Source organism: Pongo abelii, chromosome 1 (assembly GCF_028885655.2).
Source record: "Pongo abelii isolate AG06213 chromosome 1, NHGRI_mPonAbe1-v2.0_pri, whole genome shotgun sequence".
NCBI classification, from domain to species: domain Eukaryota; kingdom Metazoa; phylum Chordata; class Mammalia; order Primates; family Hominidae; genus Pongo; species Pongo abelii.
The window spans coordinates 139735020-139750768 of record NC_071985.2 but is presented as its reverse complement, the minus strand read 5'-3'; the positions used below and the strand labels follow the sequence as shown (position 1 = coordinate 139750768).

Here is a 15749-nt window from a genome sequence, read left to right as displayed (position 1 = left end):
CAACTTCCGCCTCCCAGGTTCAAGCGATTCTCCCACCTCAGCGACCTGAGTAGCTGGGATTACAGGCTTGTGCCACCACGCCCAGCTAATTTTGTATTTTTAGTAGAGACAGGGTTTCTCCGTGTTGGTCAGGTTCATCTCAAACTCCCTTCTCTGGTGATCCACCCGCTTGGGCCTCCCAAAGTGCTGGGATTACAGGCATGAGCCACCGCTCCTGGCCTCTGTATTTTTTTTCAAGAGACATCTTCCTGTGACTCTCCATCCCTTTTGTTAAAATTTAGACCTACTGCTTGCTATGCCTACTATACAGCTTCATCCTGAAGCATTTCTTCTTCTCATCTATGTTTGATTCCCACTACCTACATCTTTTGTCATTGACTCTGGTTCTTGCAGGATTGATTATGATTCTTGTTCCTCACTCACTTCTATAATGGTTGTATGGTTTTTTCTGTTTTTTTTGTTTGTTTGTTTTTTAACCAGTTCATTTTTTTTTCTTTTTTTTCTCTTTTTGAGATGTAATCTCACTGTGTCGCCAGGCTGGAGTGCAGTGGTGCGATCTTGGCTCACTGCAACCTCTGCCTCCCAGGTTCAAGTGATTCTCCTGCCTCAGCCTCCCGAGTAGCTGGGACTACAGGCGCGCACCACCACACCCAGCTAATTTTTGTTTTTTTTTAGTAGAGATGGGGTTTCCCCATGTTGGCCAGGATGGTCTCGATCTCTTGATCTCGTGATTTGCCCACCTCAGCCTCCCAAAGTGCTGGGATTACAGGCGTGAGCCACTGCGCCCGGCCTCATTTGTATTTTTTATTCGGTGATTTTCTTTGTGATCTTGTTTTAAAAGATTTTGTGTTCTCATTAGCTTCATTGAGGTCTACAGAAGTTTATATCTAAACATTTCTTCAGTATTTGGAGTAAATTTTTGACTTGGTATTCCTTTTCTGCCTTTCATTCATATTACACTGTGCATAGGTTCCATTTTGCATCTTTAGATTTCTTTATTTAATTAAGAATTGAGTAGGTGGATTTTCCTTGGTTCCTTTCCCTTTTTACCTGGGTACTGTTTTAATTTTCTTCTTGAAACTTGAGGTGGAGGGGTGGATATTAATGGGGTTTTCTTGTTTTGTTTTGTTTTGTTTTGTTTTGAGACAGGGTCTTACTTTGTCACCCAGGCTGGAGTGCAGTGACATGATCACGGCTCAGTGCAGCCTCAACTTCCCTGGGCTCAGGTGATTTTCCCACTTCTGCCTTCTGAGTGCATACCACCATGCCCAGCTAATTTTGTGTGTGTGTGTGTGTGTGTGTGTGTGTGTGTGTCTTCTTTTTTTTTTTTTTCTCCTTTTTTTTTTTTTTGGTAGAGACAGAGTTTCACCATGTTGCCCAGGCTGGTCTCGAACTCTTGGGCTTAAGTAATCTGCCCTCCTTGGCCTCCCAAAGTGCTGGGATTATAGGTGTGAACCACCGCACCTGGCAAGATATTAATGGTTTATGATCTATGTTTAGTTCTTCACTGAGGGATTTTAGAACAGGGGGGATATGCAGGTCAGAATTGAGAGGTTAACTTTGAGACCACAGTCGTATAAATATTCATGAAGACATGGAGTGACTGAAATTACCTAGGGAGAGAATATAGAATGAGAAGCAAGAAGATTGACTTGGACAGATCCCTGAGGGATGTGATACATGGAAGCCAAAGTAAGTATTTCATTAAGGAAGGAGTGAATGTTGCTGTCATGGGCTACTGGAATCAATGTCAAGTAAAGTGAAGGTTGGGAAATGTCCGTTGGAATTAGCAACTTGGAAGTCACTGGTGTTGTAATCCCTATTTCTGTGGAATGGCCTCTGGCTATGGGTTGAAGAATGAGAAGTAAGACAGTGATACAACATGCATAGAAAACTTTGAGAAGTTGGGCTGTACATGGGAGGAAATAAAGGGTAGTAGGTCGAGGGAGGTCAAGGTCTGAAGAAAAGCTTTTTACAGTGGGAAAGTCTTTTAACATGTTTAAATGCTAATATTAAAAAAACAGTAGAGAGACTGAAGATATTGGAAAGAGGAGATAGTAGTATGAAGTTCCTGAAAAAATGAATAGGAATTGAATCCACAACACCTATGAAGCAGTTTGATTTATATAAAGGAGGAAGAATACCTCCTTTATTGTAGTAGAATAGAGGAAGAATGAATAGGAACAAATTCAAGTTAAGATGGGAGCAAATGCAAATTAGCATTTGAGGTCATGTGGAAATCTAGGAATCTATTGAGTGAGTCAATTCGTGAAGAAAAGAGAGGAGCAGTATGGTAAGAGAAGAAAGGGCATTTCAAATGGGGACAATGAAAAGGGGAACATTTACTATCATTTTGTTCAATTATTTTAACACTTTAGTGTTATGATGTGGCCACTTCCCTAAATAGTAATATGTATGTGAAGTATCTTTATTATTAGAAAGTAAGCCTTGCTTTTTATATTTTCCAAACATTACTTCTTGGTCTATATGTTGATTTTTATGATACATCTTGAAACTGATAAGCTAGGTTACATATTTATAAAAGTATTTTTCTTCTGAATTTAAAATGTTTACTGAAAACTGCTTTACAAGGTGTCAAAACTGGAACAAGAACTTCAAAAACAAAGGGAAAGTTCAGCTGAAAAGTTGAGAAAAATGGAGGAGAAATGTGAATCAGCTGCACATGAAGCAGATTTGAAAAGGCAAAAAGTAATTGAGCTTACTGGCACTGCCAGGTAAAATGTGAATATGTTTTATTTACCTTCCCACTTCAATATCAGTGGTATGTGAGTTTCGAAATCAGATAATGTTCAGTGGAGCATTTGCTTGAGGAATTAATGTCTCCATAGTCTGTGTTCCTATTGCATTTTGTTTGTATTTTCTTCATATCTCTCATTATGCTTTTTTCTGTATTACAGTTTAATGCTTTTAACCTTCCTACTATATTATAAGTTTCTTAAGGCAAGGATCATATCTGGTTTATTTTAGGGTCTTACACAACAACTGGCACAGTTCCTTATACCTGATAGGCACTCAGCAACTGTTAATTGTGAATAACATTAAAAGTTGTAGGCAAAATTGTAAATGTACTCACATAGAGGAAACTTTCAGGCAATCCAATTATATAGGGGAAGAGTGACAATATAAAAGTGGTTCTCAGCCTTGAGTGAATATTAAAATCACCTCAAGAGCTTGTAAAAAAACATACTGATGCCTGGGTCCCACTTTTAGATTAAATAAAACCTAAAGATTCTGATTTAATTTGGCTAGGCTGGTCCCAGGCATCGATAGTTAATTGGTCAAGAAAGGAACCCGTGAGCTGAAAGCAGTACCCAGCCTCTTCAGATCTCTTCTACTTTGTTGGGAAGAATTGACATAATTTGTAACATAATCAGCCCATGCTTCTACCAACAGGAGTCAAGAGTGAACTTATGCACTGGCACTAAAACCACATGTCCCCAGGTTCCCTCTCCTCCATTGACAGGGGTCCTTTGTGCTCAGAGGAGCAACTTGCTTCCTCAGATGTCCGTCACCCTCTCAGCAGGGTTGAGGGCTTCCCATGTTTAAGGCTAAGACCAAAGTTTTTCACACCTTCTTTCTTCCATTGACAGATGTTCTACTCACTAACATGGCCTCACCACTAGTGTCCACCTTCAGTCTGTGAAGACTGATTGCATTATCACTTTATCCTTGTTTATGCCAGATACCACAAGAAGCCCTAGATTTCCAGGTCAGCTCTCATATCTCACACTAATTCCCAAAAAGCTCTCCACACATTCTGTTTCTTTCTCCAACCCCATCCCAACTTCTGAAAGACTTCTACTGTGCCTTTTCAACTTCATAATCCATTCTCTGTATTCACTACTTTTTCTTTTCTCTTGCTGTAATAGAAACCTGACTCTCCCCTAAGGACATTGCTTCTTCCCCTGTAGCCTTCTAAAGTAAAAAACTTTTCCCCATAGCTCTTGTACCACAGGGTCCAGGCAAAGTGTGAAGTATATACTATACTCTGTGAACCTCATGCCATCAGAACCCTTACTGGTGCTGATTTCTTTAGACATCCTGACTTACTGTTGCCCTCTCCAGCATCACTTCTGTCATTCTTCTTGGGGATTTCAGTATACCTCTGAAGCTGATCCGTCTGACACCTTGGCTTCTCATTTTTAACAATTTCTGTACTCTAATGATCCTGATCTTTAACATACCTCAGCCACTTACTCCCATGGAATTTATCATGTGCTGAAAATTTATATCAAAACCAAATAACATTTTTTTGGTAGAAATTTTCTAAAATGTATATTTTCTTGGGGTTTTTACTTTCTCTGGGTATCTCAGGGTTATCATTATATACATCATGCTAAAATGTAGTGATACCCTAATGAAACTTTGAGGCATATACAGTTCTATTTTTTATAAAATGTCTGTAGGCTGCTAATGCTTTTTGAGTCCTTGTATATTTTCTATAATTTTCCCCTAACTCCTTTCTGACAAGCCATCTGCTCATGGCTCTATGCCAGTCTCTTTTGATTATTCTTTTCTAATTATCTGTTTTATATCTACTTTAATATTAGAGCTAATTGGTCAAGCTAAAAATTATTTACTTGGGATTTTAGAAATGTAAAAGTGTCATTAGCACTCATCTAATCTAGTACTTAATTGGTCTATGGACATATTTGAGGATCTGGTAAAAAGCTTTAGCTTGTCTTCTATACATAGATGTACACATGTACATTACACATGTATAATTTTGCATACTGTTTCAGGGGTTTTATAGTTTTCCTTAAGTTTACTCATGGACTTCCGATTAAAAAACTCTTGAACAAATCCAAATTTGTTGAAGTTTTATTTAGAAAAGAAATACTCCTACTTGCAAACTCAATTTGGAAATTTCAAAGATCAAACAACAGAAAGTGTAGACACAAAGGAACATGAACTCTTCCTACCATTGAGGGTAACATTAACAATTGTTTAATTAGTGAATATCACTTTAGAATTACCAACAAAGGGACTTAAAACTGGCTCTTAGTATGTTGATTTGTCTGTAGGGGAGCTGCCATATTAGAATAAGTTCAGGACTGACAAAGTTAGTAAACCTGGCCCTATCACTATTAACAGCTAGTTGTATTATCTCAGACAACTCACCTAGTCTTCAGTTTCCTCCTCTGTAAAGCAGGGAAGTTGCACTAGTCTAGGAATCTCTAGTTCCTTTTAAAGCTAAAAAAAGGACAGAACCAATAATGAAACTGAGTAAAAACAATTGACTTGGCTTTCCAGTGAGTAATATGGTTTTTATGATGAATAATTTGATTGTTTGGCTTATTTATTTTCTTTGTTGCTAATAACAAAAATTCCTAGATGAATGAGGTCCTTGGATATTTTCAGTACATGCAAAGCTAAAGTTAAATGTGGTTAGAGTGAAAAGAATGCTAGGCTTGTTAAATATTACCAGGTAGTAGTAAAGTTGTATTTAGTGGTATATAATGTGTAAAGGAATAGTTTTTAGTTGGAGAATTTTTAAAAATAGGTGATTTAAAATTCTGACTAGATATTTTGCTGATATTTGTCCTTATATAACTTGCAGGCTTTTTTTAGTCAGAGACAAGTTAGTTGGTTAAGTTTCTAAATTGCCTGTTTTATTATTTGTTTTTAATTAGGCAAGTAAAGGTTGAGATGGATCAGTACAAAGAAGAGCTGTCTAAAATGGAAAAGGAAATAATGCACCTAAAACGAGATGGAGAAAATAAAGCAATGCATCTCTCTCAATTAGATATGATGTTAGATCAGACAAAGACAGAGCTAGAAAAGAAAACAAATGCTGGTAAGCAAGTGGTTAGATGAGTATAGCTGCCTATGTATTTGTACTTAACGAAGTGAAATAATTTGAGAATTTGAGATGGTGGGGCTGGAAGGGACAATAAGTGGTATTTTGCCTCTTGTAGATGAATAAAATTGAATATTCTTAATATATACAAAGTTTATAATAAGAAATCGTTTACATATAGTTATAAAATTATTCTCTCCTCTTAATAGTAAAGGAGTTAGAAAAGTTACAGCACCGTACTGAAACTGAACTAACAGAAGCCTTGCAAAAACGGGAAGTACTTGAGACTGAACTACAAAATGCTCATGGAGAATTAAAAAGTACTTTAAGACAACTCCAGGAATTGAGAGATGTACTACAGAAGGCTCAGTTATCATTAGAGGAAAAATACACTACTATAAAGGATCTCACAGCTGAACTTAGGTGAGTTAAATAATAAGAAATGATATCACAGTTATAAGTCCTTGGATAATACAATACAATGTGTTGTTGCATTCTAGACGTCTAAATTTCTCAACTGCCTTTGGCTCACTTTGGCTCATCCCAGCCAGCCTGTCCCATGCCTTATCTAACTAATTCAGCTGTCTTTGTTGGCCGCCAAAACTTTCATCCTCAGTCTTTAGACCATTTTATACTGGCCCTAGTGGTAAAAAATCATTGGGCACGCATACAGCAGTGGCTAACCGCAGGAGGATATTAATAATGGTAATATTGTTCTTTGTATTAAGTCCTTATTTTATGCTAGGACTACGCCAGAGACTTCACATATGATCTCACTCATTTCCTTACAACACACCTATTAGAAACATGTATCACCTTTTTAATAGTTGAGAAACCTGAGGCCTTGAGAAAAATAAAATTCCCCAAGTCATACAGATAGTAGAGTCTAGAGAAGGGAGTTAAACACAAGTCTGTCCAACTCTAAAGTCTGGGATCTTAGATTAGCGGTATAATATAAACTGCTATGCCGACACGCATGTATAGTGAGTGGAGGTGGACAGCCAGATTAGAGCCAAAGTATGGGAAATAGATTCAGAAAAGGAAAATAGAATTACAAATTAGGATGTAAAATGTGAAATAAAAGAACAGGATAAAGAGCAGCAAGATAACCCAGAAACTTAGATATTGTACCACAGAATTCAGTGTAGGGCCTCCTTCTCTTCTGTATCCACAAACTCATCCTTAGTAAATTTCATGTAGCTTTAAATACTATGTGTCAGACACTTCCAAACCCATTTCTCCAGTATTGACCTTTTCCTGTAACTCCAGATTCAATATCCAACTACTTAGTTGTTACCTCCATTCGGATATTTTTAAGAGGCATCTCAGACTTGGCCAAAATAGGACTCATATATTTTCTCATAACCCTACCCTTCCCCTAACTCAGTATCATGCAGTTGCTCAAACCACAAATATATAAGATTTTTCTTGTTCTCTCTTTCCATCCCTTTTTTCATCCAGTGTATTAGCAAGCCATGTCAACTTTATTTCCAAAACATATATATATTTTTTTTTCAGACAGATTTTCACCCAGGTTGGAGTGCAGTGGCATGATCTCCGCTCACTGCAGCCTCCGCCTCCTGTTCAAGCAATTCTTTTGCCTCAGCCACTAAGTAACTGGGATTACAGGCACCTGCCACCACGCCCGGCTAATTTTTGTATTGTTAATGGAGGCGGGGTTTCACCATGTTGGCCAGACTGGTCTTGAACTCCTGACCTCAGGTGATCCATCCACCTGGGCCTCCCAAGGTGCTGGGATTACAGACATGAGCCAGTGCAGCCAGCCCCAAAACATATTCTTAAATCCATTGATTTCGTGGCCTCTTTTCTGTTATCCTTAGCACAAAGCATCATCTCTTACCTGGTCTGTTGCTGTGGCTTCCTAGCTGGGCTCTCTGCTTACAATCTTGACCCCCTCCAAACAATCCATTTTCCAAAAATAGATTTAAGTTTATTATTTAAAACATAAATTAGGCCAGGTGCAGTGGGTCACGCCTGTAATCCCAGCACTTTGGGAGGCCGAGAGAAGCAGATCACAAGGTCAGGAGTTTGAAACCAGCCTGGCCAATATGGTGAAACCCCGTCTCTACTAAAAATACAAAAATTAGCCAGGTGTGGCAGGCACGTGTAGTCTTAACTACTCAGGAGGCTGAGGCAGGAGAATTGTTTGAACCTGGGAGGTAGAGGTTGCAGTGAGCCAAGATTGAGCCATGATCCATTCAAGCCTGGGTGACAGAGTGAGACTCCATCTCAAAAAAAATAGATCATATTGCTTACCTACTTAAACCTTCTAATGGCTTTCTAAAACCTTCAGAATAAAATCCAAACTCCTTCACAAATGAAAATAAAAACTACATTGATATATCACTTCATACCCACTAAGGATGGTCATTTTTAAAAAACAAAAAATGGAAAAGAACAAGTGTTAGCAAGTGTAGAAAAAAAATGGAACCCTCATTCATTGCTTGAGGGAATCTAAAATGGTGCAGCCACTGTAGAAAACACTTTAGCCTTCCTCAATAAGTTGAACGTAGAATTACCATATGACCTAGTAATTCCACTCCTAGTTTTGTACTCAAAAGGGTTGAAAACAGGTATCTAAGCAAAAATTGTATACAAATGTTTACAAAGTAAGCCAAAAAGTGAAAACACCCCAAATGTTCATCATCATGAATGGATAAACAAAATATAGTGTCTTAGTCCGTTTTCATGCTGCTGATAAAGACATACCTGAGACTGGGCAATTTACCAAAGAAAGAAGTTTAATGGACTCACAGTTCCATGTGGCTGGGGAGGCCTCACAATCATGGTGGAAGGTGAAAGACACATCTCATATGGTGGCAGACAAGAGAAGAGAGCTTGTGCAGGGAAACTCCGCTTTATAAAACCATCAGATCTCTTGAGACTTATTCACTCTCATGAGAACAGCATGGGAAAGACCTGCCCCCATGATTCAGTTACCTCCCACTGGGTCTCTCCCACAACACATGGGAATTCAACATGAGATTTGGGTGGGGATACCGCCAAACTATATCATTCCGCCCCTGCCCCTCCCAAATCTCATGTCTTCACATTTCAAAACAAATCGTGCCTTCCCAACAGTCTCTCAAAGTCTTAATTCATTTGAGCAGTAACTCAAAAGTCCACAGTCCAAAGTCTCATCTGAGACAAGGCAATTCCCTTCTGCCTATCAGCCTGTAAAATCAAAAGCAAGTTAGTTACTTCCTAGATACAGTGGGGGTACAGACATTGGGTAAATACACCCATTCCAAATGGTAGAAATTGGCCAAAACAAAGGGGCTACAGGCCCCATGCAAGTCCAAAATTCGGCAGGGCAGTTAAATCTTAAAGCTCCAAAATGATCTATTTTGACTCCATGTCTCACATCCAGGTCACACTGATGCAAGAGGTGGGTTCCCATGGTCTTGGCAGCTCCACCCCTGTGGCTTTGTAGGCTACAGCCTTTCCCCTGGCTGCTTTCATGGGCTGGCATTGAGTGTCTGTGGCTTTTCCAGGCGCATGGTGCAAGCTGTCAGTGCATCTGTTATTCTGGGGTTCTGGAGGATGGTGGCCCTCCCTCTTCTCACAGCTCCACCAGGCAGCGCCCCAGTGGGGACTCTGTATGGGGGTGCCCACCCCACATTTCCCTTCCACACTTTCCTAGCAGAGGTTCTCCATGAAGGCCCTGCCTCAGCAGCAAACTTCTGCCTGGAGAACCAGGACTTTCCATACATCCTCTGAAATCTAGGTGGAGGTTCCCAAACCTCAATTCATGACTTCTGTGTACTCACAGATTCAACATTGGGTAGAAGCTGCTAAGGCATGGGGCTTGCACCCTCTGAAGCCACGGCCTGTGCTCTATGTTGGCCTTTTTCAGCCACAGCTAGAGTGACTGGGATGCAGGGCATCAAGTCCCTAGGCTGGACACAGCGTGGTGACCCTGGATCCCACCCACGAAACCATTTTTTCCTCCTAGGCCTCCAGGCCTGTGATGGGAGAGGCTGCTCCAGAGACCTCTGACATGCCCTGGAGACATTTTCCCCATTGTCTTGGGGATTAACATTTGGCTCCTCATTACTTATGCAAATGTATGCAGCCAGCTTGAATTTCTCCTCAGAAAATGGGATTTTCTTTTCTATCACACTCAAGTCACCTCTGGAGTGCTTTGTTGCTTAGAAATTTCTTCCACCAGATACCCTAAATCATCTCTCTGAAGTTCAAAATTCCACAAATCTCTAGGGCAGGGGCAAAATGCCACCAGTCTCTTCACTAAAACTTAAGAGTCACCTTTGCTCCAGTTCCCAACGAGTTCCTCATTTCTCTCCAAGACCACCTTATTCTGGACTTTATTGTCCATATCGCTATCAGCATTTTGGTCAAAGTTATTGAACAAGTCTCTAGGAAGTTCCAAACTTTCCCACATTTTCCTGTATTCTTCTGAGCCCTCCAAACTGTTGCAACCCTTACCTGTTACCCAGTTCCAAAGTCGCTTCCACATTTTTGGGTATCTACAGTAGTGCCCCACTTTACTGGTACCATTTTACTGTATTAGTGAGTTTTCATGCTGTTGATAAAGACATACCTGAGACTGGGCAATTTACAAAAGAAAGAGGTTTAATGGACTCACAGTTCCATGTGGCTGGGGAGGCCTCACAATTGTGGTGGAAGGTAAAAGGCACATCTCACATGGTAGCAGACAAGAGAACTTGCGCAGGGAACCTCCCATTTTTAAAACCATCAGATCTCATGAGATTTACTCACTGTCACGAGAATAGCCAAGGAAAGACCTGCCCCCATGATTCAGTTACCTCCCACTGGGTCTCTCCTAAACATGTGGAATTCAAGATAAGATTTGGGTGGGAACACAGCCAAACCATATCATATAGTGTATCCATACAAAGAATATTATTCAGTCATAAAAACGAATAAACTACTGATACATGGTACAAAGTGTATGAACTTTGAAAACATTATGCTAAGTGAAATGAGCCAGACACAGGATGCATAATTCCATTTATATGAAATATTCAGAATTGGCAAATTCATAGAGAAAGAAAGATTAGTGGTTGCCAGGGACTAGGGGAAGGGAAAATGGAAAATAATTGCTAATGAGTATGAAGTTCTTTGTGGGGGACTGATGGAAAAATACTGGACATAGATAGTGGTGATGGTTACACAACATTATGAATGTACTTAATGCTTCTGAACTGTGCACTTTAAAGTGGTTAAAATGGTAAATTTTATATTATATGAATTTTACCACAGTTAAAAAAATCCAAGTTCCTTATCTTGAATACAAAGCCCTATGTGGTCTGGTTCCTGTCTACTTCTCTGGCCTCATTTCATACAACTCTCCTTGTTCCTGACATTTTTCTTATACTTTACACTTACCAAGTTTGCTTCTACCATGGAACCTTGGCCATAGCTGTTTCTTTTTACTGGAATAACAGTTATATGGTCAGCTTCTTCTTGTCCTTCACATTACTTCAGAGAGAAGCCTTCTCTGACTACCCACTCTAAAGTAGTCACCCAGTCACTACCTCATCACGCAATCAATGCTCTAACATAGCACTTAATATTGTATTTTTCTTACTTAGGTGTCTGTCTTTTCTCCTGGACCTATTAGAGTGTAAACTCAGATCAGAGACATTTATCTTTTTTACTATTAAATCCACAGCACTTAGAACCCTGGCATATAGGAAACATCCAGTAAATATTTGCAAAATAAGTAAGTGAATGAAAACATGAAAAATGTAAACAGTGAAATCTTAAGTTCTAGCTAACAGATGAATTGTGGAAGCTCCACTGTTTGCATGGATAGAAGTTAGTTTTCTTTAATTTCATACTATTTTTAGAATATTAGTTTTAGCCTTGTGTTATACCTCTTGAGACTTTTAGAAGAATATTAAAAGCAACTCATTAAAGAAGTTCAAAATCTTTTAAAAATTAATACCCTTATCAGTACTATTTCATATTTCAGACTGGAAAATCATATGAAGATTTTCAAGATCAACATTTTCAGCCTTTGTCATATCAGAACTTAGAGTTTCAAATTATTCTCTGATCACAGGCTTCACTTTGGTAAAAGCCTTAAAATTGTGTCAGTATTAAGCATTTTATAATATAAGGTTATACATAAATTAGGGTTTAAGAGGGCTTAGAGTTTGTAATATTTTTCTATTAGATTTAAGTGCTTTTTTATATGTAAGGCATCATTTTGAGTAACATCCTCATGAGAAATACTATGGTTAAATGCCTCATTCAATTGTAATGAAGTCACAACTGTTACATGTAAAAGACTTTGAAACACTCCTTTGATCTGTGTATGAAAAAATGTGGATATGTATTTTTAAAAATTCTTATAATCATTCAGTCTTGGAGTCCTGGGAGTGTTTTAGCAATTAGCTTAAATTATCTGTAATACCACAGTGTGAGTTAACTTTTACCCTTTTAGAATACCCTTTATTAAATTAATTGTATTGATGTCAATCTTTATCTATTATTCCTTAAATTTGACCCTTTCAATCTGACTTGATTGCATATATTATTTTGCTTTTAATTTATAGAAGAGGTAACCTGGTTGACCTAACTTTTTAAAATTATACTATTGCTACTATCTGCTTTGATCTTTTTCGTTTGATAAATTGTAGAGAATGCAAGATGGAGATTGAAGACAAAAAGCAGGAGCTCCTTGAAATGGATCAGGCACTTAAAGAGAGAAATTGGGAACTAAAGCAAAGAGCAGCTCAGGTTGATTTTTCTTAATTATATTTTAATGAAGTTTTCTGTTATGACACAGTCACACAGGATTTGAGAGGTCACCAATTTTTTGTAAAATGGACATTTTTATAGCATATCTTTTCTCTGCACATAGGGTTTATTAAATTAGAGATATGTCATCTCTCTTTATCTTGATATTTTTCTAGCAAGTAGATTTTGAAAATGAGGATTAGCTTAGTATCTGAGCCTTTTGATCTCTTATATTACCCCGTATCAGAAGAAGCTAAGTGTTGGAGGAACAAAAATATTTGGAAGGCATTATTTAGCACTTTTTATCCAGCATAAAATGAAGTCTGAATTATTTATTTGTCATTTATGAACACAACTATATTTTATTGTTTCTATAATGTATATGGGATTGAATGTCACTATGTATTGTTAAAAAAAAATGTATATGGGACTTACGAACCAGTATTAGTAAACAATGATTATTTTTCCCATTTAAAAAATAATTTGAAATGAGTTTATACTTGTTATACTTGCTATAAACAATTACAAAGCCTATTCTAAGCATACAAGTTTTTATATCAGAATAAAATTGAACAACAGTTTAAGGTTATTTTTTAGGTTACACATTTGGATATGACTATTCGTGAGCACAGAGGAGAAATGGAACAAAAAATAATTAAATTAGAAGGTACTCTGGAGAAGTCAGAATTGGAACTTAAAGAATGTAACAAACAGGTAAATTATTTTAAAATTACATATTTTAAATTATTTTTTAAAAAATTCAAACTGTAACTAAAAACACCCCTTCACATAGTGGGTGTTTTTTGTTATTGTTGTTTTGTTTTTTGTGTTTTTGGAGACAGAGTCGTTCTCTGTCACCCAGGCTGGAGAGCAGTGGCATGTGATCATACCTCACTGCAGCCTCGAGTTCCTGGGCTCAAGCAATCCTCCTGCCTCAGTCTCCCCAAAGCTTTGGGATTACAGGCGTGAGCTACCACACTCTGGATCTTTCACTACTTTGATTAAATTTCTTCCTAGATACTTTATTTTTTTGTAGCTGCTTTAATTGCCTTCTTGATTTCTTTTTCAGATTGATTGCTTTTAGTGTATAGAAATGCTACTGATTTTTGTATGTTAATTTTGTATCTTGCAACTTGACTGAATTTATCAGTTCTTTTTTTGTTTTTGTTTTTGTTTGTGTTTTGAGACAAGATCTCACCCTGTCATCCGGGCTGGAGTGCAGTGTCATGATCATAGCTCACTGCCGCCTCAACATCCCAAGCTCAGGTGATCCCTCCACCTCAGTCTCCGAAGTAGCTGGGACTACAGGGGTGCACTACCATGGTTGGCTAATTTTTTAATTTTTTGTAGAGATGGGGTTTTGCCATGTTGCCTAGGTAGTTCTCAAACTCCTGGGCTCAAGCGATCTGCCCCCCTCGGCTTCCCAAAGTGCTGAGATTACAGGCATGAGACACCACGCCAGCCCTGTTTATCAGTTCTAATAGTTTTTTGGTGGAGTTTTCAGGTTTTTCCAAATACAAGAGTATATCCTTTGCAAACAAGGATAATTTAACTTCTCTCTTTCCAATTTGGATGCCCTTTCTTTCTCTTGTCTAGTTGCTCTAGTCAGGACTCCCAGTATTATACTGAATAATAGTGGTGAAAGTGGGCATACTTGTCTTGTTCTATATCTTAGTGGAAAGACTTTCAGTTTTTCCCTATTCCTGTGATATTAACTATGGGTTTGTTGTAAATGATCTTTACTGTGTTATTTTCCTTCTTTTTTTTTTTTTTTTGAGATGGAGTCTTGCTCTGTCACCCAGGCTAGAGTGCAGTGGCTCGATCTCAGCTCACTGCAACCTCCGCCTCCCGGGTTCAAGCAATTCTCTGCCTCAGCCTCCCCAGTAGCTGGGATTACAGGTGCCCACCACCACGCTCAGCTAATTTTTGTATTTTTAGTGGAGACGGGGTTTCACCATCTTGGCCAGGCTGGTCTTGAACTCCTGACCTCATGATTTCACACACCTCGGCCTCCCAAAGTGCTGGGATTACAGGCGTGAGCCACTGCGCCCAGCCTGTTATTTTCCTTCTATACCCAATTTGTTGAGAGCTTTTGTAATGTAAAGATGTTGAATTTTATCTGATGCTTTTCAATAATGCTTTTAATTTTAATATGAAATTATTATATGGTTTTTGTCCTTGATTCTGTTGATGTAATGTATCACGTTGTATATGTTGAACCATCTTGGCATCCCTGGGATGAATTCCACTTGGTTATGGTGAATGATCTTTTAAAAATGTTTTTAAATTCAGTTGATGGTATTTTGTTGTGGATTCTGCCTCTGTGTTCATCAGGGATATTGGCCTGTTGTTTTCTGTTTCGGTTATGTCCTTGTCTGGTTTTGGTATCAGGGTAATGCTGGCCTTGTAGAATGAGTTTAGAAGTGGGCCAGGCACGGTGGTGCATGCCTGTAATCCCAGCACTTTGGGAGGTCGAGGTGGGCAGATTGCATGAGCTCAGTTCAAGACCAGCCTAGACAACTTGGTGAAACCCCATCTCCATAGAAAATAGAAAAATTAGCCAGGTGTAGTGGCATGTGCCTGTAGTCCTAGCTACTAAGGAGGCTGAGGTGGAAGGATTCCTTGAGCCTGGGAAGTAGAGGCTGCATTGAGCCATGAGTGCACAACTGCACCCCAGCCTGGGCGACAGAGTGAAACCCTGTCTCAAAAAAAAAAAAAAAAAAAAAGTGTTCCCTCCTCTTCAATTTTTTGAAATAGTTTGAGTAGAATTGGTATTAGTTTTTCTTTAAATGTTTGGTAGAATTCAGCAGTGACTCTATCAGGTCCTGGGCTTTTCTTTGATGGGCGACTTTTTATTACTGCTTTTATCTCATTACTTGTTACTGTTCTGTTGAAGTTTTCCGTTTCTTCATGATTCAATCTCAGTAGGTTGTGTGGGTCCAGGAATTTATCCATTTCTTCTAGTTTTTCCAATTTGTTGGTATGTAGTTGTTCATAATAGTCTGTAGTGATCCTTTGTATTTCTGTGGTATGAGTTGTAATGTTTCCTTTTTCATCTCATTTTATTTATTTGGATTCTCTCTCAGTCATCTAAAGGTATTTGTTAATTTTGTTTATCTTTTCAAGAAATCAACTCTGTTTCATTTATCCTCTGTATTGTTTTATAGTCTCAATTTCA

General features: G+C 38.4%; 1 protein-coding gene across 20 annotated transcripts in view; it reads left to right on the top strand.

Annotated features, from left to right (window-relative positions):
- CCDC18 (coiled-coil domain containing 18) overlaps window positions 1-15749 on the top strand; it is a 100734-nt gene that overhangs the window by 53323 nt on the left and 31662 nt on the right. For all 20 annotated transcript variants that reach the window (XM_009247814.3, XM_063718530.1, XM_063718515.1 and 17 more), the window contains 5 exons: window positions 2593-2735; window positions 5655-5818; window positions 6031-6244; window positions 12472-12571; window positions 13169-13285. In XM_009247814.3, coding sequence (XP_009246089.2) covers window positions 2593-2735; window positions 5655-5818; window positions 6031-6244; window positions 12472-12571; window positions 13169-13285 — 738 coding nt within the window. The remainder of the gene's footprint in view (window positions 1-2592; window positions 2736-5654; window positions 5819-6030; window positions 6245-12471; window positions 12572-13168; window positions 13286-15749) is intronic.